At 26.9% G+C, this 24,695-nt stretch overlaps 6 protein-coding genes across 6 annotated transcripts; 2 read left to right on the top strand and 4 right to left on the bottom strand.

The window, feature by feature from the left end:
• Positions 1 to 2,011, bottom strand: OCT59_023774 (uncharacterized protein; the record flags this gene model as incomplete). Its single annotated transcript, XM_066134947.1, has 7 exons — positions 1 to 327; positions 414 to 475; positions 546 to 765; positions 852 to 1,186; positions 1,270 to 1,405; positions 1,484 to 1,759; positions 1,841 to 2,011. 7 exons carry the CDS (start codon positions 2,009 to 2,011, stop codon positions 1 to 3), a joined length of 1,527 nt encoding a protein of 508 aa, XP_065991025.1.
• Positions 2,012 to 11,130: 9,119 nt separating this feature from the next.
• Positions 11,131 to 12,375, bottom strand: OCT59_023773 (uncharacterized protein; the record flags this gene model as incomplete). Its single annotated transcript, XM_066134946.1, has 5 exons — positions 11,131 to 11,287; positions 11,363 to 11,487; positions 11,571 to 11,654; positions 11,731 to 12,181; positions 12,350 to 12,375. 5 exons carry the CDS (start codon positions 12,373 to 12,375, stop codon positions 11,131 to 11,133), a joined length of 843 nt encoding a protein of 280 aa, XP_065991024.1.
• Positions 12,376 to 15,557: 3,182 nt separating this feature from the next.
• Positions 15,558 to 16,003, top strand: OCT59_023772 (uncharacterized protein; the record flags this gene model as incomplete). The annotated part of the gene is made up of 3 exons (XM_025327624.2): positions 15,558 to 15,789; positions 15,854 to 15,895; positions 15,960 to 16,003. The coding sequence occupies 3 exons, from the start codon at positions 15,558 to 15,560 to the stop codon at positions 16,001 to 16,003; spliced, it is 318 nt and encodes a 105-aa protein (XP_025170361.2).
• A 712-nt stretch (positions 16,004 to 16,715) lies between these two features.
• OCT59_023771 (uncharacterized protein) lies at positions 16,716 to 17,719 on the bottom strand (the record flags this gene model as incomplete). The annotated part of the gene is made up of 6 exons (XM_066134945.1): positions 16,716 to 16,901; positions 16,968 to 17,032; positions 17,106 to 17,149; positions 17,223 to 17,348; positions 17,492 to 17,621; positions 17,698 to 17,719. The coding sequence occupies 6 exons, from the start codon at positions 17,717 to 17,719 to the stop codon at positions 16,716 to 16,718; spliced, it is 573 nt and encodes a 190-aa protein (XP_065991023.1).
• A 362-nt stretch (positions 17,720 to 18,081) lies between these two features.
• On the bottom strand, positions 18,082 to 20,784 carry OCT59_023770 (uncharacterized protein; the record flags this gene model as incomplete). Its single annotated transcript, XM_025333670.2, has 5 exons — positions 18,082 to 19,427; positions 19,507 to 19,861; positions 19,952 to 20,136; positions 20,207 to 20,279; positions 20,539 to 20,784. 5 exons carry the CDS (start codon positions 20,782 to 20,784, stop codon positions 18,082 to 18,084), a joined length of 2,205 nt encoding a protein of 734 aa, XP_025170363.1.
• Positions 20,785 to 22,064: 1,280 nt separating this feature from the next.
• OCT59_023769 (uncharacterized protein) lies at positions 22,065 to 23,954 on the top strand. The gene is made up of 5 exons (XM_025327625.2): positions 22,065 to 22,359; positions 22,442 to 22,514; positions 22,586 to 22,761; positions 22,841 to 23,165; positions 23,239 to 23,954. Exons 1-5 carry the CDS (start codon positions 22,114 to 22,116, stop codon positions 23,802 to 23,804), a joined length of 1,386 nt encoding a protein of 461 aa, XP_025170364.1. The 5' UTR covers positions 22,065 to 22,113; the 3' UTR covers positions 23,805 to 23,954.
• Positions 23,955 to 24,695: the final 741 nt, after the last annotated feature.

The raw sequence follows: 24,695 nt of genomic DNA, 5'->3' as shown, positions 1-24,695 counted from the left end.
TTAAGATTTAACTATAGACACATCTAATCCAAGATATGGATCAACTTTTGGTGTAGGGAAAGCTCTTCTCCTAATTTGAAATCCTTCAATTGGTTTGAAAACGAAATTCATAATTAACATGGCCAACATTATTTTAGCTTCAGCTGAAGCTACTTTATTACCTATGCAACCTCTTGCACCATTAAGGAAAGGTAAATAATTATAATTGTTTATCTTCTTCATTAAAGCAGGATCTAACCATCTACTTGGATCAAATTCCTCAGCCGTTGGACCCCAAATTTCAGCCGATTTTTGAATTGCTAAAATTCCAACATGTATTTCAGTACCCTATAAAAGATAAAAAAAAAATTTAGTAAGTATTTTAAAAAATTATTTTATTTATCAAAGGATATATATATTATATAATAGCATGCCTTTGGAATAAGATATTTTCCAAAAAATTCATCTTTAAGGTTAAGTCGTTTAGAGGTTGGTACTAAAGTAATAAAACCGCTAAATTAGTATAGTTTTTGATGTGCTAAAAACAGTTTAAATTAACTATGTACCTGGAGTGGCTATTCTTAAAGTTTCTTTAAGTACGCAATTTAAAAACTCCAAAGAATGTATTTCATCATATGTGGGATTGAATTTTGATTTATCAGGATAAGCTTTAACTAATTCCTCACGTAATAAATCTTGATAATGTGGATGATGTGCGAGTAAATATAAAGCCCAAGAAGTTGTAACGCTTGTAGTTTCATGTCCTGCTACTAAAAATGTCATAATCTGAAATATTTCAAAATATAGGTTAAATAAATAAAAAATTAATAAACTAAAAAATAAATAATAATAAGCAATTATTCTTTAATTACTTGATTTCTTAATTCATCATAAGTCAATTTTTCTTCTTCGGGTAAAGTTTTATTGTTATTAATTAATAATGACAACAAATCCTTACTTTTCAAGTCTCCACTTTCGGCTTCTTTATATTTTGCATCAATCAATTTCTGTGATTCGCGGTGTATAACATCACACGCTTCTTTATATCTCAAATTTACACCGAATGGAATATGTCTGACAAATGAGATATAACTTGATAACATTATAATGGTAGCGTGTAACATATCGGGAGTGGTATTGAAAACACCATCGTATGCTACTGCCAATTCGTTTGGGGATGTTAACGAATTGAATTCATAACTAAATCCTATAAAAAAAAAAACAGAATTTTCAGACTCCTATTATAAAACGCGTCCAATATTTTATTTATTTTTTTTTTCTTTCTCTCACCTACTAAACCGATAATATCCAAAGTAGTCTTTGATATATAAGGTGTAAGATTAACGTTAGAATTTCCTTGGCTTAACTCTTTTTTGATTAAGTCTATTAAAGTATTGGTTACACGAATAAAATCTGGAACCATTCCCTAAATTAATTAATTATATTTAATATTAACCTTGGTTTAAAATTAAAATTTTAATTTTCCACAATAAAGTATAATTACTTTGATGTTACTATGAGAGAAAGCTGGATTCATCATTTTTCTTTGTCTTTTATGAACGTCACCTTCCGCAAATACAAGTCCTTTACCGAGAAGTGCAATAGCAGGCTTATTATTACTGTAAGGTTTAATGAAATCATAGCTTTTACTCAACGTTATTTCTTGAATTATTTTTGGGTCGGCAACAAAAACTGCTGGTTTGTTAAATATTCCGTAGTATTTTACTATATTTCCGTATTTTTTATACCATTTAAATTGTGGTTCAACAAAACCGTCAGCCTATCGTAGCGAAAAAAATAGAAAAATACTTGTTAATAATAAAAATTGATTATTAAGTTAAAAATATGAACAATTCGTTACCTCTCCTGATAACAATGCTTTAACATTTCCGTAAATTAGACTATCAGGTGGTGGACCAGGAATCTTTCTCAAAGGAGAAACAAAAAATGGCCAAATAAGAATTTTATAGGTAAGCCATCCTATAGATCCTAATACAAAAAGGCTTGCTAAATTAATCGGATCAGAAAGCATTTTTTATATTTTTTGTTAAATAAACTTTATTAACTTTATTAAATAATTAGTTAGGGAAAACGCGCTGTTATTTATATTTTTGATTTCGGTAAAACCTCAGGACCGGGATAATAGCATCCAGTCAATCATTCGCAACCTCCGAAATTTTTTTACATTTTGAGTAACAAAATGAATTACCATATTTGTTACTCATGAGATCATGTGTGAACATCTTGTGATATTGAGTCAACTGAGCCAATAGTACATGAGCGGAAATTATTATCAAAAGGTAAATGGAATCACAAATAGCCAGAAATATATACAAAATTTTTTTTTACCAATTATTGTTTATATTAATTTATATCTTTACCTTCTTTGTAATATTTGAAGAAATTAAAGAAAGTTCTTTTATACGAAAAATTCATAAAACAAATAATTCGCAATTGGAAAGATTCTCGTTGATCTTACTTAATTTTTATACGCATTGGATTTGTAGGGAGAACTTTTTTTTAACTTCAAATTTGAGGGGTGGGGAATATGTTTTGTAGTTAAGAAGAGCAGTCCTAGCCCATATGGTAATAATTCTAATTGCCAGATAAAAAAATATCATAATAAAATTTAACGTAAGTGTCAATTTCAGCTCATTTAAAATTTGCGATTTTGAAGATATCCACATGATTGTTAAGGAGAGGTGGGTAATATGTAAACGTCAGTTTGTATTACAACGGGATTCTTACTGTTGGGATTTTGAATGATATCTCGGACTAGCTATATAGGTACTATTGAATGAAAAAATTTTAATTTATATATATTTTTATGCATATTTTTTTTTAAAAAAATCTATATATATTTTTGCATACTTTTTTTTTTAGGTTTAGAGCCTTATGGGATCGATATAAGGCCGATGGGCTTATATCGGTCCGGTCCAAAATTAGTCTAGCGGTCCCGATGATCCGGATCGGACCGTTAATATCCCAAATTGGTACCACCCAAAATCCCGAAATCATAATCCCGAAAATCCACTATCTCGAAAACTAGAACATTTATCCCTCGAATTTTAATATTCCCGAAATTCATTACCCGGCAATCACTATTGTTTATGACTCATGTGAATTTTCGGAATTTTTATTTTTATTTTTATTTTTAGTAGAGAGGCAAGAATAGAAGAGCATGCAAAGATATAGCCGAAGAGCTATCTTAGTGGTATTAAAATAAACTATACGTTTGGTTACTACCTAACCCACGAACCTAAAATAGGTTTGACCGGCTTGTCAAGAAAGCGGAGCCATATAAGAAGAAAGGGAGCTAATTTTCGAGATTTCGCAGTCAGTAAAGTTAGTCATGTGACTTGATGATTATATGAAAATTTACAAAAAGCCACCCGTGTGGCAGTTATAAGAAGTATAATTATACTTGAATAAATTACGCTAGGCATAAGTGCATAACTTATATAATTAATACAGTGGGGGATCAGGCAAGACAAATAGCATGATATTGCAGATCGCAATATCGTTTCTTTTTATTTCTTTATTTATTCTTATTTATTATTTAATTAATTTATTTAATTCGTATTTATTCATTGATCAATGATACATTCATTTTCATCGTGTGGCTCGGTCGAGCTTATGTTGATCATTTAAGAAATACAGTACAACTTAACGTAATTGTAAATAATTTTTTGTTTATAAATGTCATTCATTATTATTATTAAACAAATTTTTAAATTATAAAGTCTTTACGTAATATTTCTCTTCATAATACCTCCACAAACTACATGAATTTAGGAAGTAGTATTATTAATGAGAGTGGAAAACATTTTACAATCTGACTTCTTTTTTAACAATGGAAGCAAAAGGTCGAACATATTTTAATCGGTATATATAAATAAATAACGAAATAGATGTCAAAAATTATATGAATGTTAATTTTTTTTTAGCAATTGTAAAAGTAGCAACACCAATTTCTAATTTGCCCAAGTAATAAACATATCGGCCAATCTCAATATAAAATTCTTGGCGGTGATCAATATGTCACTATTGTACATTATCTGCCAATCTCAATACAAAATTCTTTTGGCAGTGATCATCAATATGTCAACTATTGTACATTGTCTTTGTGCGTATACAGTGTATTCATATAAATAGTTTCATACCTAGTTTATGTGAAATTGGTTTGCGCGTAAAAAATAACTTACATAAAATATTTAGTCAATAAAACGTACGTGGATATCAATCACTAATATTTGCGTTCTTACAGTACCCAGTACAGTACTATAACATTTAATTTGATTTTGAAATAATAAAAATATGGGAAATAAAAATGATCGGCAGATTATCTGGCCATCCCTTTAGTACAGTTTTTTTTTTTGTAAATCTTTTTAACTAGAAATGCTTTTATTAGCAGGGGACTTAAACGATAAACCTTGAATCATGTGAATATTTGATCAAAAAAATAACTTACGATTATCAAATTTTGTTTTATAAAATTTTAAAATAATTTTTGATTTTAACAAGAAAATTGTAGTTTAGAGTATGGTTTTAAATTGTCCAAAATTAAAAAACAAAAAAAGTCAATATTTTATTATTTTCAAGAGTTAAAAGGTAAAAAAAGGCAAAGAGCAAGGCTAATTATTCTAAATACTTTAGAAAATAATGTTGACATTGAAGTTTCGACCGGTTAAATTATTTGCTATTAAGATCATCAATTATTTCATTAAATTATCCGGTAAACTTATCCCATGTAATATTAATATACTCGAGATAATTTAAATAAATGTATAAAAATTGTAGCTGATATCTTAATTAGGCGACACAAAGTGGTAAAAATGGTTTTCATAGTCCGGCCGGTTCAGTTTTGTTACAGCAAATTTCAAAATATACGGGACACTTGAGAAATTTGATTGTCGGGTGGTCGGGTAGCCGGGTTACTCGGCAGTAGGTTATTATATAATCTGATATACTACTATTCATTATACTCGTCACGTGTTATTTATACTTTTAACCTACTGCCGAGTAACCCGGCTACCCGACAACCCGACAATCAAATTTCTCAAGTGTCCCGTATATTTTGAAATTTGCTGTAAGTCTTAAAAAAAAAATTTTTTATATTATTACTATGCCGGGTGAGAATTTTTTAAAAATTGAAAAAAAATTTCGCATATAAAATTTTTGAAAAAAAAAATTAAAAGCCGGGTTGCCGGGTTATTGATGAAATTTTTATATTATGAAAACCATAAAATCAAGTTTGTATGGCCTTATAAATAAGAAAATTCATTGTTAAATGGTAGGGGCTAACTATTTTTAATAAGAATTGAGCAAGTGATTTAAATTAAATATGTTTTTGAAACAATTATATGATTTACGTACAAATAATTATCGCGAAACCATTATTCTCCTTCGAATAAACATTTTGGCAAAGTTAGGCATCAATCATATGGTGCAGAGGCTAGTGACCATTTAAGCATGAAATTACTACCAGCTAATGACATGTTATTAATTAGAAGTTTATAATAATGAGTTTATAATAATGACATGAATGAGAACAAATAATATAAAGAAGCTTACCTTAAATTGGAAGATCAATTCTACACGAGTAGTAAACTTTTTATTTATATCATTAAAATACTGTATTAATTAATATTTTATGATGGAACGAACTTATCTAAACGAAAGAAAGACTAACTAATGACTAATTTGATAATAAACATAGGGTTTGGATCCGTTATCCGGATATCCCACGGATACACCGGGTTTATATCCGTTTAATCCGGATATAAGTTTATCCTCGGATCATTTCAATCCGGATCCCCTGGGCCATATTTATAGTGCCGGCCAGAATGAATAATAATTCTGGCCGGAATTATAAATTTGGCCCGAATTAATCGGATAGCGCGGATAAATTATCCGGATATCCGGATTAACAGATCCAGTGTGGGATGTATATTTTTTGATTATAAAATTATTTCAAGATTTCGACTTTATATATTAATATACTATGCAGTTCGTTGAACTTTCTTTTGCATTTGGCACTTGAAATAATTTGAAATTAAGGCGCAATAAGAGTGAGGCGCTGCCAATAAATTTTTCGGTGAAATGGCAATTCGATGAAATGGAGAAGGCAAATTTTCATGTCGTAAAATGGAAGTCAGCAAAATGGCGTCGGTTAATTTCATGTTGGTAAAATGGTTGTCTGTAAATTGTATTGTAGCCTATAATAAATAAGCGATATTACAAAATTAAATAAGTTTTTTTTTTACTATATTAAACCTGAAAAACTTCATAATCATCTACTTCCCATCGGAATTCCAGTATCAGAACATAAATGTAGAACAATTATCAAAATTCCACACGGTACCATCATTACAAGGAAATGGTAACCTATAGTTTGTATACCTATACCATTACTATAACTTACTTTCCTATCTGTAAATGAATTATCTGTCGTGTACTTATAAGATTTAACAACTAAATGGATTGTATCACCCAATAATTTGTTTCGATCCCTTAATTTTTATTATAATTATAGTATCTCCTATATCATTTTAATTTAATTTACAACGCCTGAAACATTTCATAAATATTGTGATAATAAAGAATATTTTTTAGACTATGATATTTATAAATGAATCGTTTTTCTTTTCGATCCAACTTAGAAAAAATAGCAAATTGTTGATATTTAATACTGTCTCAATTTATAATATATCAATCATAGATTCATAAATTGGGTTACATACGTGGATCGCGTGATGATTGACAAGGCCATTCCAAATTAATTTTTAGTTTAATGATCTCCACCCCTCCTCTTGGTAAGACGAAAAGGAGTGGTGTCGAGTTAACCAAAAAAGTATAGTATGATGTAAAATCAACATTTAGATACTCAACTCTAATAGTGTATATTATCAAACGAAAAAGTATTGTATTTATAATTATACTAAATTGCTATATTAAGTTAAAATTGAAGAAAAATTTTATTGTGAATTTTTTATAATTATACTAATTCTTAATTAGCCAATTTCAATTGACGCTCCTTTTAGCGAAATATTATTCTATATACGCGAAAAATAATATTTCTTTTACGTGGAATGAGAAAGACTTTTTTTTGACTTTATTATCTATTATCAAATCAGTTGCAGAAGAGTTTAATAAATTATAAATTATACAATAATTATTTACTATACATACGCAGCAGTAGTATTTTACAAATCATATTGTTGAGTAGATTATTTCATGTGACATACTAATATGTACTTTTTTGGTTGACCCGACACCACTCCTTTTCGTTTTACTCTCCTCCTCTATTTTTTGAATAATTTAAATACATATGTTCACATATGTTTAAAGTACCCCTAATTATTAGTTAGAAATTGTTTAATTATCGGAAATTATGATTTGTCAAGAAATTGAGTGCCAAGATCTTCACCATCGGGAATTCGTTCTTGCACTTTCCTTTTTTGGATAATTCTCCTATATGAAAGAATCGAAATACGTACGATTTCCCGAGGACGATTTCCCAAATTTTTTTTTTGACCAGAGTTATGCAGAGTTATTATTTTATTATGTACACATGATCATTAATTTCATTCAAATGAATACATGGAGTAAATAATACTTTTTAGAATGGGATTTAGTTAAATTTCACGAGTAATGAAATAAGTAAATGTTTATCAATTAAATTAATTAAATTAAAAAATTTTATGAATATTCCAGGAATAATTCTTGAACGGAATCCAAAATAGTTAGAAATATAATCATTTATTAAGAAGAAGTAAAAAAAATTTGTATCAGAATCATCAAAAATATATCGCAAAAATATATCCTATGGGGTTCGCCCAAAACCCTGATGCTAGGAATCCCGATGGTACAATATCTCAAATATCATAACCCCGAAAATCCCGAAATATCATAATCCCAAAAACTTTATTTCGGTATTTTGATTTTTGGGATTTTGAATATCGGGATATTATACCTTCGAGATTCTGAGCTTAAGAGATATTACATTGGAAATTTTACATATACTAATATATCCCCAAATTTTGCGAACATATTATGATAATTTTATTTTAAACTTTGATCATACTTATTTTTATAAAAATCTATTTATTATTAATTAACTTTCATATGTAATAACTTTTTAAATTTACGTAACCTACATAATTTTTTTAATATAAATGTCTTGGTAAATTAAAAATATATCTCAAACTTTACATTATAATTTATATTAATTTGTTATATTTGTATCTAAAATTTAATTAAAATCAGAAAAAAAATTGAAAGACTTTAATATGTACCATTCATTTAAATTTAGTAATCAAATATAATTCTTTTAGTGAAATTGTAAATAATTTGACATACATGTATGATAGAGATATGATTCTACATTCATTTGAAAGAGAAAAATGAGATCTATTTAATGATTAAAAATTACATGATTTCAATCACTAGTTGATGAATAAATTCGTCCAACTTATTAATCTCCAATTTTTGAGTTTAATCATTAATATCTCCACATGTCTTGATTCTAAAATTAGGGTAGGTTTTCTTCTTCCAAATGAATGTAAAAATAATATTTATTTAGTATATGTGTATGAGCAATAAAAAAATTAACACAATATTAAAAATTATGGAAGTACATGGTTTATTCAGAATTGCAAATCAATCATACAAAAACCTTTGTTTATTCGTATACTTTTATTTAAGATCGTGTTTAGAGTACTAAATAATTTGGTTACGGCACGATTTCCTACATCAATTTTCCGATATAACCTTTTCCCGATAATGATTTTCCCTACATTTTCCCGAAATCAAATTACGAAGAATTGTTTAGCTACAAAAGTCTTTACACATGATCAGACAGCAGATATATCATGTGTTTTTATATTACACAATTCAATTTATTTTATACGGAAGGTAATCTAAATACTAGGAAACGAAAACTGTTGTAAGTCCGGAGCGATAAAAAAGATAAAACTCCGATTCGTGATTTCATTGGATTACGTCACGTGATGGAAATAAACTCACGTGATCGATAATTTTTCATAATGTAGAACATATAGCTTCGCTCCGGAAAATCATCGGAATTTTTTAATTTTTTAGTTATATAAATTATCAAAATGAATTAATAGAAATAAAAATGAGTGTATATATTGGTTTAAGTATTTTATACTACATGATAATTTTACTTTCTGATCTTAAGAAAATCAATAAAAAATTTATATATATAAAATATTTGATCTGATTCTTATTTGCAGATTAAAAATCATGATTAAGGAAAAAAATAATAAAATTCTTTATGAAATAATTGATTTGACTTTTTTAAAAAAAAAGCTATTAGAAATAAAAGTTTGTAAGGCAGCTAGCAATACTGTAAATGCAATTATATTTTTGGATCCGGAGGGTCAGATTTAGGTCGTACTCAGATTTTTTTTGTTAAAAAAAAAAAATTGATAAACTGAATTTTTTTTAAAAAATAATTTATAGACAACTTTTTGATTAATAATATTATTGCTAAGTGAGATTATAATAAAGACATAATATTTTCATTTTAGTTGATCATGTTTATAAGATCACTTGCATTCATTGTTATCTAAATAATAGATTTTTTTTTTTAAAAAAAGATATTAAATAACACATTTCTGTTTAATAAATAATTAATATAGTTTGATTGCTTCTAATAGCATTATTATGAGGAGGTTGTTCTTTAAGAGAAAATTTCACTGTAAGTCTTAAAATGATTCCAGCTTCAAATACAGGAACTCATTTAGATACAGAATTATTCTTTGGAATAAAAAATATCACTTTAATTTCTATGGTTGTTGTATGATTAGCCCGTTTAGCACAAACCTTTTTTATAGGGTATTCAAAAGTATGAATATGAACAATCTCGCATAAAAGAATTTTATATTTGTTGGATGTCAGATTCTAAATTTGTTGAAAACATCTCCTTTATATCATAACCTTGTTATTTGAAAATATGGGAAAATTAATTTACAATATTTTTAATTTATTAATCCTTAAAAGTGAATACTGTAGAAATGTGTAATCATGTTTAATTATAAATCTTACTGAAGGAAGATTACTAAAGGTATTCTATATTTCTTTATTAAATACTCATTAAAAATATTAAATCAACGCCCTTAAAAAAAATATTTTAGAGAGATGATTTAATAATTACATAATTAATACTAAACGTGACATCAATGATTTTAAACATGTAGTAACTAATGAAATTACTGTAAATTTATTATGCATATTATATATCTTTATAAAAATTGAATATTATAATACTTTATTTTTTATAAAAAAAATTGTATTTGTATTGAAAATTTTAAATTATTTCCTTTTAAGTTTCTTTCTAATTGTTGAACTTGATCAGCAGTTCACATATCATCACCCGATTAGATTAGCTGTGGATAAAATTTTATGTGTCTAGTTTCAAATTTGTCAAATTATAATTATTAAATAAAACTATACAAAAAAACAATTTGTATTTAAAATTAAGTTGAAGTTAACATTTATAAATTCATTAAGTAATATTATATGTATTTTATAATAATTAACGTATGTTTCAAATGTTAATTCATTCTTTATTAAAAATAAAATAATATCTTGTTAAAACAAAATAAATTAACAACATTAATATCATAATATAAATAAATAAATTAAAAAAATGAAAAAAAAAACTAGCTAATTGCTTCTAAATGGACGAGTTTGTTTATTTTTATGTCAGGTGAAAGTCTGTATGATATTTATTATCTAAGATAACATTCATATCAAGATTCAATCCAACCATGAATCATCTTTATCATCAATCAAACAATGAATATAATTTTTTGTCTTTAAATTTTTTTTCAGTTTCCGTCATCCATTTTTCCATTATATCAGGATTTTGATGAAAAACAAATATATTGCGAATTACTATTACTATGTAGTAATTTTCTAAAGAAAGAATTATCAAGTCTTTCATATTCATCAATAAGTTCTGCTCCAAATGTCAAAAGTTCAAGATTTCCATCTTCTTTTACTTTATTAAATGTGTCACTAAAAAATTTTCATATTTAATAAGACAAGAACTAAAATAATATATGCTATGAAAGCAAATAACTTTAATGGACAATAATTGTAACCACTCAAATTAATTGTATTTCAATAGTATGCGGAGAGTATAGCATCCCATATTGTGTCAAAAGGATTTACTGGAATTTCTCCTGTTAATTTTAAATTAGTAGTTCCATTATCTAATGTGTAAGTTGAAGCTGATGGATTTAAATCAAGAAGTGATGGATGTCCAAAAAGGACAAACCTATTATTAATAAAATAAAAAGTTAATTTATTTACATAATTAGTACATGAATGAAGAAATACAAAGAAAATTTACATTGAGTGTCCAAAGCCAATTGTTAAAATAATCATAAACACAAAAAATGGTATAATCTTTTTTAAAATATTTCCAAAAATATATATATATACTGCCACTTCTGTGAATAATCGTAGCCAAAGGAGCTTGAGAAGACAAATAACAAGTTAATATTAACATAGCATTATTATAAACTTTTAGATAATGATTATTTGATTATTTTACATACCATTTCAATCCAAAGTATTAGAGTAGTAACCGTTAATAAAATAACAATTCCTTGATTATTGATTTCATTAATTTCATTAAATGACTTTACAAATATCAGAGTGAAACAATTATTCCCAACACAATACTGCATAGATTAAATATGTTAAATATATCTTTACAGTATTTAATTTATAATTTCTCATTTGCATAAACTCAACTATTAATAAATATATTCCAACATAATAAAATATTCCAACCACTATCATAAACGTAGAATTGTGCTTATTTTTATTATCATCATTATCACTTAAGTAAAGTTGAGAAAGAAATGAAAATAAAAATATATATATAATGTAAAATATTAAAGGTATCATCCAATATATTTTTGCTTTCCTCCATCTTAAAGTCATAACTGCTTCAATAAATGGATTATCAAAAATTATATCTTCACTTTCAATATAAAGAAATGATTTATGACCTTTATAATCTAAATTCTTGTAGCCAGGCAGAAGTAATATTTTCCTCAACCAGCACAAAATTGTACCAAATTTTCCTTCAATTTTTCCTTCAATTTTTTCAGCATAAGTTGTAAAATTAGGAACAATATAAATATTGAATAATTCTTCATCTCTATATTTTTAAAATAAATATCAATGATAAATTCAAATGATTTAGTTCATTTCAACAACAAATACCTTATCTTATTGTATTCAAAAAAGGTTTGAAGGTTTTGCTGGTATAAGTTGGGTAAGAGGTATATATATTTTTAAATTTAATGTATCTCCGATTATTTTAAACCTTCTAATTGGAAAATTATATTTCATTTTTCCAAAATAAGATTTATTAAAATATAAATAATATAATCAGCTAAATAAGCAAGAATCATTTTTAATAAAAAGGTGATGATAAATTAGTAAATTAAAACATTGTAAATATTATTATGTATAAATATACCAGATAACTCCGGAAGAATTTTTGTGACATTAATCATCCAGCTGCATTCCATATAACTTCTAGAATAATATTCTAATAGATATGCCAACATAACAGCATCTTGATCATAAATATTAGGATCAAAATACGCTAATGATAAATAATAAATAAGAAAACGGTAACCTTGGAAAAATTTCAAAGCTAAATCATCATTAGTTGATCTTAAGTACATATCTAAATTGTATTTCAAATCATCGTAATATGGATATTTATTATTTTGTGGTCTATGTAACAAACCAGTATCTTTAGTATTTTTCTTTTTAGACTCAACTCCAAACTGATTGTATTTAGTTTATTAAGGAAAATGAACGTGAATAAATTATATGCCATTAAAGGATATTGAACTTCCATAAGTTTCCAATTATCAGGGTATTTTTCGATGAAGTTCTTTAATAATGGTTATGATTTTACTGACAAATTTTTCACATTTTTCCTTAGAGTTAATACTAGTTTTTGTACGGTTATATACATGATTATTAATTTTATGCAGTGTTAATTCTGATAAATTCTGACATAATACATAAGTCAACTGTGACTAGGGGTCACGGTCTCGTAGTTGGCAACTTTTGATGATGATGAAACAAACTTAATAGTTCTAGTTTGTATTCACGTGATCAGTCGGGACGGTTAATGAAAATCCATACTAAATGGCATTATTAAATCCCGGTCATCGATTACGCTAATTGATAAAGTATCACGAGTTAAATAAATATGGATATATAATTCTATGATTATCAAAAAATCGTCATTCTCGATGATAACAAGTAAACCGCTGATGTCAAAAAACGGACTTCAGGATATGATAATATTATTTCTTTTTTTTTTGAGGTCATATGGATGGATTAAGATATGACAAGGACAATATAAAAAAATAAGACCATGATATCTATGGTGATTGTTGGTTCAATTCTACACATTGCTTGTAAAGTCAAATTTATTATGATAACATAGTGTTGGCAGAAAAACTTAACAAGATAAATACAGTAAGTGTCAATAATTATAGTATTATGCATTATGACACGAGTTTTCTTGAACTGAAAATATTGGTTTTATTATCTCTTTACTTCGTAGTTCTACTAAAGTTTCTACGGATTAGTTGCTATTCTAGATCTGTTGAAGTGATCTTTCTGAATACAAAAATTTTGTGAAAAGATTTCGTGAAACGGATTTGAAAAAATTGCTATTAACAATACTGTTTCTGAGATCATCTAAAACGGTTACAACGTCTGTATAATGATATTGTTATATTCATAACTCCTCTTAAGCATTGTAACAATAAATGCCAAGAAATTCAGCGAGGGCCTCGTCCAAATTTCTTGGCATTTTTACTTTGTAGGCGGGCCTAGATTATAGATAAAATTTATATGATCTGCTATTGAATTTTCTGATAGGGATCAGTATAGATGCATCGGTATGGTATTCTAATTCTGTTACTTTTTGTTTCAACTAAGATAATCAGTCATCACTAAATAAACAAATATCTTTCCAGATATTTCTTCGGTAGATTTATCACACTCTGTATTTATTTGTTTGTGTAGTATATAGTACTGTGAAACCTCAAACCTTTTCATGATCAATCAAAACAATAATCTTTTTTGATAAATTATTCTGTTGTATATCAAAGGCCAAGTAGGAGTAATACAGAAGATTTTTAACAAGAGATACTGCTGACTAGTATACGAATGTTAACCATTACATATACCATCAGTATATTCATTTTTTGACGATACGAAGAACTTGACATATAAACATTTTGTTTTGACGTTTGCGTTAAAGAAATGTAACATAGTTAGAAGATAATCAAAATTTAAAAATGACAGACTTCCATTTTAATACATCTCCAAACATTTTTACGCCATCAATGTCACGATACTCTAACCCAAAGCAGTATGATTTGGATCATAAAATATTTCTTCTTTACTGCAGTTGATATTTACCTTATTTTCGTGGTAAAATTAGGTTTGCAATTTTCTTGAATAATGGAAAACCCTATACTTACATTGTGAAGATTGTGGAGTAACGTATGTGATGCATGTTATGTAAAATGTTATCAGAAAAATTTTGGAAATTGGACTAGTGGTAATGATGATATTAACAAATTAATTCAAAATGCTCAGTTATTAGCAAAAGTGTGGTCAGTAACAATAGAATAGATACCTTACGAAAGATTATCTAATATTGAATATATTGCAAAAGGAGGATTTAGCAAAGTGTACAAGGCAAGTTTATCAAAGCCTAATAATTTTGTAGCCCTGAAGATATTAAATGATTCAAAAAAATGTTTCATTAGAATTTATGAATGAAGTAAGATAAATTTATCGTTTATATAATTCGATTATCCTTTACTGAAATATAAATATTTACTAATAATAATGTTTTTTATAATGTATAAATGGATGACAGGTTCTATTGCTATTCTTAGCATTTATGGAATAACTCAAGATCCCTATACAAAGATTATATTATGGTTTTGCAATATGCAAATGGAAATTTACGGAATTATTTGAATAGTTTGCATTATCGCTTATGGTTTGATTGGCACATCGGGTTAAATGTTTTAAATGGTATTACACATGGGATTAAAAATATTCATGCTAAAGGAATAATTCATTAAGATTTACATATTGGTAATATACTTTTTGACGGAGTTGTTCGTATAGTGATATGGGATTGTGCAAACCAGCAAACTAAAATACATTGGAAAAAACAGAAAAACAAGTTTATGGTGTTTTATCTTACGTTGCACTTGAAATTTTAAGAGGGCAAGGTTATACTAAAGCTTCAGATATTTATAGTTTTGGTATGCTTATGTATGAAGTACTTTCCGGATCACCTCCATACCATGATGTGAGCCATGATGTAAATTTAGCAATAAAAATCTCTCAAGGACTTAGACCAAGGTTTAATATTAAAGTACTTCGAATGTTTGTTCATTTAGTTAAAAGATGTTTAGATGTAAATCCATTAAATCGACCAACAGCAGGAGAAATTGAAGATTTGATAAAGAAATGGAATGAATGAAATTTTAACACACAAAGAAGAGATGGAGAAGCAAATTAATGAAGCCCTAGAATATAATAATAAATTACGAATTGGTAATGCATCTGCTGCCAGTTTGTCATATGAAACACATTCTGAGGCTATTTACACGAACAGATTACTTGATTTTGATAATCTTCCTAAACCAAAAAATTCAGATGATTATTATGATCAAAGCAATAATATAATAAGCAATGAATTTTCAGGTATCGATTAACAATCACTTATTTTTTGTATATTATGGAAAATACTAATATTCTATTTCGTTAGAATCTTTACAAATCAACATTTCTCAATTGAATATTAATGATGGTAGGTTTTGGTAATATACAAATTTAAAATATAATAATCTTAACGTTTAGTTCTATTTTTATAGAACAAATAGATGAAGACAAAAAAGAAATGGAAATGTCTCCATAATGATGAGTTGTTATTCTGGCAACACTTGATTTCCAAATAATGTTAATTTTCGTATCATTAGGTAAAATATTTGATAAAATTAATTATACGAAGTTCACGTGTCATTTTTTTCTTTATTATCACGAATTTCTCTTTAAACAGCAGAATGTCAAAATTATCAATAAACAGCAGAATAAATAAGCCTATTGTTTTGTGATCATGGTCTTTGATCTATTGATGTCATGAGCATCTTGATATTTATTTATTCATACTGCAACCTTTATCGAATTGTGTTTTAATGCTCAACTATAAACGTCTTGCCGCTTAATCAAACCCATTCATCACGGCACATAAATGATTGTTATCAAATAACATCTATACGGTTAATTAGATAAAATGGATACTAATCAATTTTTAAGAATTTTGTTTGTTTAAATTGCACGTAAAACTCAGAAAGCCTTTCACGGTTTGATTATTGTCATCTCAAATTTATAAATATTTACATTTGAACAACAAATTGACGATATTGTCAATCATCCCTCTTAAGTATTATTGTTTAATAATTGATTGCGAAACTGCACACAGAAAAACGTAAATGAGAATCAGAAAAATCTATCTAATTATTTTGTCATTGAAATTTTCTGAAAAAGGTAGATGCATTTGTATATGTAAAAATAGTTTATGTATATGATCATATACAGTACATAGATAATTACTGTAGAAATAAGAACGTTCACAAGGAAACTACATCCTCATAATTAATTTCATAGCGAATCAATTCTCCTTCTACGTTTTCTTCTACTTCTAGAAAAATGTCATCTTTAGTTGTTTTGAAGGAAATAACCTCGACATCGACATCATAAAGTTTGATTTTATGGCCAATAAGTTCAAACGCTTTGTTAACTGAAGAATGGGTTGGCTGTAAAATTGCAAAAGAATTAAAAAATGTTTTATCACTTCATGAGAAATAATTTTATATAAATACTTTTGACCGCTTCTCAATACTCCCAGGAACAGCTTTATGCATCACATTCAATGATTCTGCTTCGTCTAAATAAAAATCCATTTTAAGAATATAATTTATCATACATGACACGTCAAAAATTGCTTCCTCTAACTCTACCTTCAAATATTACACGATCTATTTTATCATATAATTGCTTCAGTCTAAAAAGAGATGACATAAGTATTCACATGAGTCTATGATTTCACTACGTAAATAATATGCAAACATACATACAAAGCATTAGAATAGTCGCAAGCAGCAAACGCTTCTTTCTGTGCAGTATGGTGTCCTCTTTCTTTTGTGATTTTTTTATATCTCTCTGCAAACAACAAGATCCTTTCCTTTTGCTCTTTAGTTGCTCTATTATAAAAAGGGTGAACCAAAAAAATTCGACCAAAAAGGAAAAAATTATAACTTAGGATTAAATAATTTAAGCATTTTTCCAACTGTTCCTGACGTTGGTAAAGCGACTTGAACAGAGAGTGCCAACTAAAATTACTTACTTTATTGGATCAAAGTTTTTAGCCTTGCACTTCTTTGGATCCAAGTATATTTTGCCATATTCGTTAGTAGTCAAGCAGGCATAATAGGCTTCACATGTTTCCATGGTGTCTTTTGTGAGGCTTATAAAGTCTTTCGTAGAGTAAAATATTGTGTTCAGTACAACATGGCCAGTAAATTTTTAGTCATTAAAATGACCCATACTTACCAGGTGATTCAGCGCGCGACATAGTTTTCTTTTCTAATTTCTTATTTTTAAGTATACTAATTTCAGTAATTGAAGAAGTTAAACTTTTTTGAAAATTGTTTTTAGGATATGTATTGTCCTGAAGAGATTATCAATTTTTATACTTGAAACAAAAGAAACAAAATCAAAAGGATCTGTATATAAATAAAATTTAACCCACGTGTCCGGCGGGTGACGAATAGCAACCGTTATAGTATATATGACCCGGAAAAAATACTAACATCGCTTTATTTTATTTATTTTATTAATATTTATTATTAGCAGATATTTTTGATATCTCCTATGTTATCATTATTCGTTTGTGTGTATTACAAAATTTAACTTAATATTCTTATTAAAAAAAAATTAACTGGTTCTACATGAAACACTATTTTTTCTATTAATTCTTAAGAGCTTCTTCAGTCTTCTTTGCGCATCTTGATCTCCTTGTTCGGCAGATTTTTTACACCAATAAATTGCTTGATCAACATCTTTACCAATCCCTTCTCCATTTTCATACATTACAGCAAGATTATATTGAGCTGTACTATTTCCTAAATTTGCAGCTTCTAAATGTAATTCAAATGCCTTTTGCTTATCAACATTAGTTCCAATTCCATTGTCATAACAATATCCCAAATTATTTATACCAGACGCATTTCCTAAATTTGCAGCTTTTTGATATAGTTCGAATGCCATTTGTTCATTAACATCAGTTCCAATTCCATATTGATAACAATATCCCAAACCATTTAGTCCATATATTTCTCCTGAGTTTGCTGCATTTTGATATAATTCAAATGCTAACTGTTTATTAACATTAGTTCCAATACCATTGATATAAGAATATACCAAATTAATTACTCCAGATGCACTTCCTAATTTTGCAGCTTTTTGATATAATTCAAATGCTTTTGGTCTATCAATATTAGTTCCAATACCATTTTGATAACAACATCCTAAATTGTATATTCCAAATACATATCCTAAATTTGCAGCTTTTTGATATAATTCATACGCTTTTCGTTCATCAACATTAACACCAATTCCTTTTTGATAACAATATCCTAAATAATTTATTCCTCTTGGATATTCTTCTTCAGTTAATTTCTCAAATAATTCAATAGCTTTATTATAATCTTTATCAACACCACTTCCATAAACATAACAAATACCAAGATTATATTTAGCTATATTATTTCCTAAATTTGCTGCATCTTTATATAATTCAAATGCTTTATTTTTATCAACATTAGTTCCAATTCCTAAATAATTAAGATCCCCAAGTAAAACAATAGAATTCGAATTATATTGATCATTTAATAACCAATTATAAATTTCTTGTGAAGTCATATTATGATTATTAAGATAATTAAGAATTTTCTGTTTTTCTTCATCTTCTACTTTATCAGAAAGATCAACCAACTCATCAACTATTGTATTAAAATAATTACATGATGTTAAAAGATCAATTCCTTTCGTATTCATTTTATCAAAATTTTGAATTAATTGAGATAACTCATCATATAAAGAATGATAAGTATTTGAAGAAGATTCTACATCATTATTTTTATTAAATTCTTGATTATTTGGTAAATGAATTTTTTTATTATCCACCTGATAATTTTTTTCTGTTTTTGTAATAATTGATTTTAATTCATCAACAACTTGGTTAATAGTTGGACGATTTTCTGGTTCGCCATTCCAGCAGCCTAAATAAAAAGAACATACGAATTTTAATAATTCAATTATCAAAACATAAAATTGATAATAACTTAAAAATATACTTACGAGTATAAATTTTCACATAATTTTCAGGTGTACCAGGAATAATTTTCTCTCTAAGACCTTGTGAAATTTCTACAGCTAAATCGATATCATATTGTTCACCTTCAATATAAAAAGGTGGTTTACTACTGGAGATCTCCCATAAAAGTACACCGACACTATATACGTCACTTTTCTCATTTAATGTATATAATTGTACTGTATTGCTATATTTTCGTCTATTAAATCTTTTCGGATCAATATAGGGAATTATACCATATAATTTCGATTGTGAATTAGATGCTTCTTCAATCCTTTTTGATAAACCAAAATCTGCCAATTTTATGGTATTTTGATGAACCAATATATTATTGGGGTGCTATTATACAGGAAGCCACGAACAAAAAAAAAATATTAAATCAATAAATATTTGTTATTAATTTGACGATTGAATAATTGGATAAATTACCAGGTCACGATGAACAATTCCTTCATCATGCAAACATGAAACTGCACAAGCTAATTGATATGCTAAATTGTATTTGTCATCCCACGTGAGATTATTGAAATGTTCCTTTAGATAGTTACGAAGTGTACCACTGTCAGCGTACTCCATTACTAGCCAATACTTATTTAATTGATCATTGTAATTTTCTAAAAAAAAAAAAAAAAAATTTATTAAATAATATTTATTTTTATTTTCAAATTTGAATAATTATCATACCTGAATCAGATTTCGTTATCCCATAAAAACGAATAATATTATTATGAAAGTCTACTTCTCGTTGTAGTGTAAGCTAATCAAATAATTAAAATTTGATATGAAGTTTAGCTTTTAATTTCTACGCGCCCGCGCAAATCGCAGGACGTTTCATATAATGGATAACAAATAGTAATTTTAAAAATTATTCTCAGAATAATAATATTATTAATTGTATAATTGTACAAAATTCAAACATTTCTTACTAATGGAACATAGTAATAATCACATTGTACCACAAATCCTTCTAACTCTAACCTTAAAAAAATCATGTAAAAACATTATTTCATAATTACCTCATGAGCAATTTCTTTAACAGCAGCGTCATCAGGTTTAAAAAAATGTTTTAACGCAAAATATTGATTTGAATTTTTCCAATTTGCACGATAAACTTTTGCGAAACCTCCAGAACCAATTTCTTTAATATTACTGAAATTCTTGAAATCATAATATTTAAAATAATCCTCAGAAATGGCTACTTCAATCCAATTAATCCATTTATTAGAATTATTGATAATTTCGGACTCGATATTATCAGACATGTTGTTATCACCATAAATAATATACTATAGTTTATAAAAAATTAAAAAATGTTTCGTTGTAAAAAATGCAAATTTTTTTACAACGCAAAAAAAGTACGTATGTCGACCATAGTAATGTATTTGGTGTGCTGATCAAAGGATCCGAACTTTTTACCCCTTTTTTAACTAAGCTCTATAAGTTTAATCTTCTGTGTTTCTTTTTCAATTAATTAACTTAAAAAGTCAACTTAACAACTTTGACGTCACTTTTAGCTGATCTTATTATATATAGATTAATAACAATCTTGTACTCTTTTAATAGTGATGAACATGTGATAAATATTTGTACAAATTTAGCAACAATGGTCAATGACACAGCTTTTGGGGGAGACTAAACTGTTATATAATAAAAAAAAAAGGAAATTTAGTCTTGCAAATATGGTATTCATTAACAAAGCCACCGCAATACGAAAAAAATTCGTTGTCGTTGAATAATCGATGATCGACAATATTTGAATAACCAGGAATTATATAATCTGCATAATCGGAATAATCGGAGTCACAACAATATATTCCTTTCTATGTTATATCGATAATATCAGTACAATTTGACAAGAAAAAAAAAATATTTTTTAAAATATCCATTTTAGTAAATAAATTTCTTTTTCTATTATTTCTATTATTCATTAATTACCGAAAAACGATAATATGGATAATCCAAACGAATTAATTTTAAGAAGGCTATTTTCAAGAAATACATTAAATGTTATGTATATAAACATTTCAGTAATGAACATTTAATAATATTAAAGTGAAGTACCCGTAAGAATTTATCATCCCAAGCGAAAAAAAAAAACCAAAATTTATAATAAAAGAAATTATGTGCATATAATACATTTGTTTTTATGATTTTTATCATTTATTTATTTCACAAAAAAATTCGGTTCTAAGTGTATCATTTATTAAAAAATTTTTTTTATTTCATAATCGATAGATTACTTTTTATTATACGAGTTTGTTCGTTATAGTCGTTACATCATCTAATACACAAATTTCGTTCGCTCATCCGTTCGGGATTAAAAATAAATTATTAGCCGCAGTTTGATTTACTATAATATTCAACAAGCAAACATATACAAATGTACATACCTATTTTTCACTTAGATTCCTTTGATCGACATAAAAAGTAAAAAGGTTGAACAAACATATGATTCAGGTTATATAATGACAAAATAAGAATTGGCGTCAATTTGTGAAACGTTTTATCAATATATAAACCTTTTTTTCTTAAAAACAAAAAAAAAACAAAAAAAAAAATTCTCTCGAGTTATCTAAGCTATAAAAATCGAAATGCAAAATCTTGACGACAATAATGAAAGTGATTGGATTGAAGAAGCAATCACAAAAGAATATCTTAGATATTACGAATATAAAAATTTTAGTGAAGTGAAAAAAATTGGTGGCGGAGGATTCGGAAAAGTATATCGTGCAAGATGGAAAAATACTGAACAATATTTTGCATTAAAATCTTTCAAAAATTCAAATTCAGAAGATCCAAAACAAAACGAAATCACCATAAAGGAAATTGTTAGTGAGGTAATTTTAAAAAACAAGGAAAAATATTAATTTGTATTTCAATATTTATAGAATTAATTCAAATTTATTGTTTGTGATTTAGCTTAAAGCTCAACGAGATGTAGATTTTCATAATAATATTATAAAATTTCATGGTATAACCGTATCCGAAAAAGGTATATTTAATAATGCTGGGTTTTTATTCTAGATTTAATATTAACAAATGAAACCTTTTCTTTATAATTAGAAAATAAAACGAAAAAATATTTATTGGTATTGCAGTTTGCTAATGGCGGATCTCTTCGAAATTATTTGAAAGAAAACTTTGATATGCTTTCCTGGAGGGATAAAATTAACTTGGCGTATCAATTGGCTGGTGCTGTGTCTTGCTTACATGATGAAGGAATTATTCATCGTGATTTGGTATTTATCGAATTTATCTTGAAACAATTTGTATGTTTTGTTCTTATTGTTTTGTTATTTAAAATATATTCTTTAATAGCACTCCGGCAATGTATTAATCCACCAAAATTCCGTTAAATTATCTGACTTCGGCCTATCGAAAAGAATTGAATCACTTAATACAAAATCTAATTTATTCGGTATATATTCTTACATTGATCCAAAGAAATTCAGTATAGAATCACCATATATTTTAGATGAAAAGAGCGATGTTTATAGTATTGGAGTGTTATTATGGGAGATATCAAGTGGTCATCCACCATTTGAAGATATAGAACAATATGCATTGATGTTAAAAGTCTTACAAGGCATTAGAGAAAAACCCATTCCGGATACACCCACTGAATATGTTGATCTTTATACTGGTATGAATTTCAAATGTTATTGAAGCTTAAATATAAATTAGTCTAACAAATTTAAATTTTCTTTTTTTCTTAGAGTGTTGGGATGGAGAACCAGATAAACGTCCAGTTATGAGTGAAGTAGTTATTAGATTAAAAAATTTTATGGATGACATGAATAGTGAAGATTCTCAGCAACAACTAAATCAATATTGTCAAGCTTTGATGTACAAAAATGGAATACGTTTTAATAAAGATCATAAAAAAGCTTTTGAATTATCTAAAGAATCGGCTGATGGAGAATATTCGGATGGAATGAATATGGTAGGAGAATGTTATTATGAAGGAATTGGAATTGAAGAGGATAAACAAATGGCTTTGGAAATGTTTAAAAGATCTGCAAATTTCGGGAATAGCGCAGCTAAATATAATCTTGCTCGCATGTATAAAAATGGAGAAATTGTTGAGAAAGATGATAAAAAAGCGATCGAATTATTTAAAAGTTCAGCTCAAATGAGATTTTCGGATTTAAAGAATATTATTGAACAACATAGCGATTTAGTTGATGAAAATGCAAAACAAAAAGTGACAGATTTAGGGAATAAAATCAATTGCATTGAACTTGGCTTAAATTTTGATGCTGGTAATTATGAAAAAATCTAAATCAAGACTAATAGCTAGTTTTATGAATTAGTTTCAAATTATAAAGGGATCGTTTCCGTGTTGTTTAATTATGTAATAATATTTTTAATGTACTACTTATATTAGCACAACTTGATATATAAATAAAATTATTTTTGATTTAAATTATATAAGTTTGAATGTGAATTATAAGCAAACTGTCTTTATATTAAATCTGATTTAATATTCCAAGGATATCATAATTCCAATGTCAAGTAGGGATGTTATTTATATTAAATAACTGTTAATTTATCGCATTCAAGTACATTAAATTACATATTTTTTCTTCTTTATATATACAATTATCATCAATTCATTTAGTGAATTTAATTGTTCAATTTATTTATTATGGTTAGTGAATAAATTCGATGACGTTACAGTCGTCACATGTAATTGGACATGTGATTCATCATAGAGATAGGTCAACCAATCATTTTCAAATTTAACAAGTAACAGGTTAGATCAGTGGCTTATAATGACGATATAGGTAAAATAGTATAAAAAAGTAAAAATTAGTTTATCAGTAAAATTTATGCGAAAGAAATGATTAATATGAAACTATTTCATACCAGAATTTTTAGTAGTCCATGATACAACTGAAACATGCGCACAGTTAACGACTAAAGCTACATTCAAAATCAGTGTAAATACTAATCCCATTATACTTTTCAAATAAAAAAAAAACTAATTTATTCATCTAATTAGAATTATTTATTTCATGGGGAGTGGAAATAATAGGGTTTCCCTCCCAGGAATAAATGGGTAATTCCCTGGAGCATTGTCACTCATTAAATTAATGTGATTAACTATTTTTAACTATTTTAAACAAGTATAAACTCAGAAATTTTCAAAAATTAGTACGAAGTGCTACAG

The sequence above is a fragment of the Rhizophagus irregularis genome, chromosome 4 (assembly GCF_026210795.1).
Source record: "Rhizophagus irregularis chromosome 4, complete sequence".
Lineage (NCBI taxonomy): Eukaryota > Fungi > Glomeromycota > Glomeromycetes > Glomerales > Glomeraceae > Rhizophagus > Rhizophagus irregularis.
The sequence above is the reverse complement of the archived record's forward strand: the minus strand, read 5'-3'. Positions and strand labels throughout refer to the sequence as shown.

Bases quoted from the DNA above. Each gene is read 5' to 3' on its own strand.
- OCT59_023769 (XM_025327625.2), top strand. From the start codon at position 22,114: ATGCAAAATCTTGACGACAATAATGAAAGTGATTGGATTGAAGAAGCA. The intron at 22,515-22,585 runs GTATATTTAATA...CTTTATAATTAG, and splicing joins TATAACCGTATCCGAAAAAG to AAAATAAAACGAAAAAATAT. The intron at 22,762-22,840 runs GTATTTATCGAA...ATTCTTTAATAG, and splicing joins GAATTATTCATCGTGATTTG to CACTCCGGCAATGTATTAAT.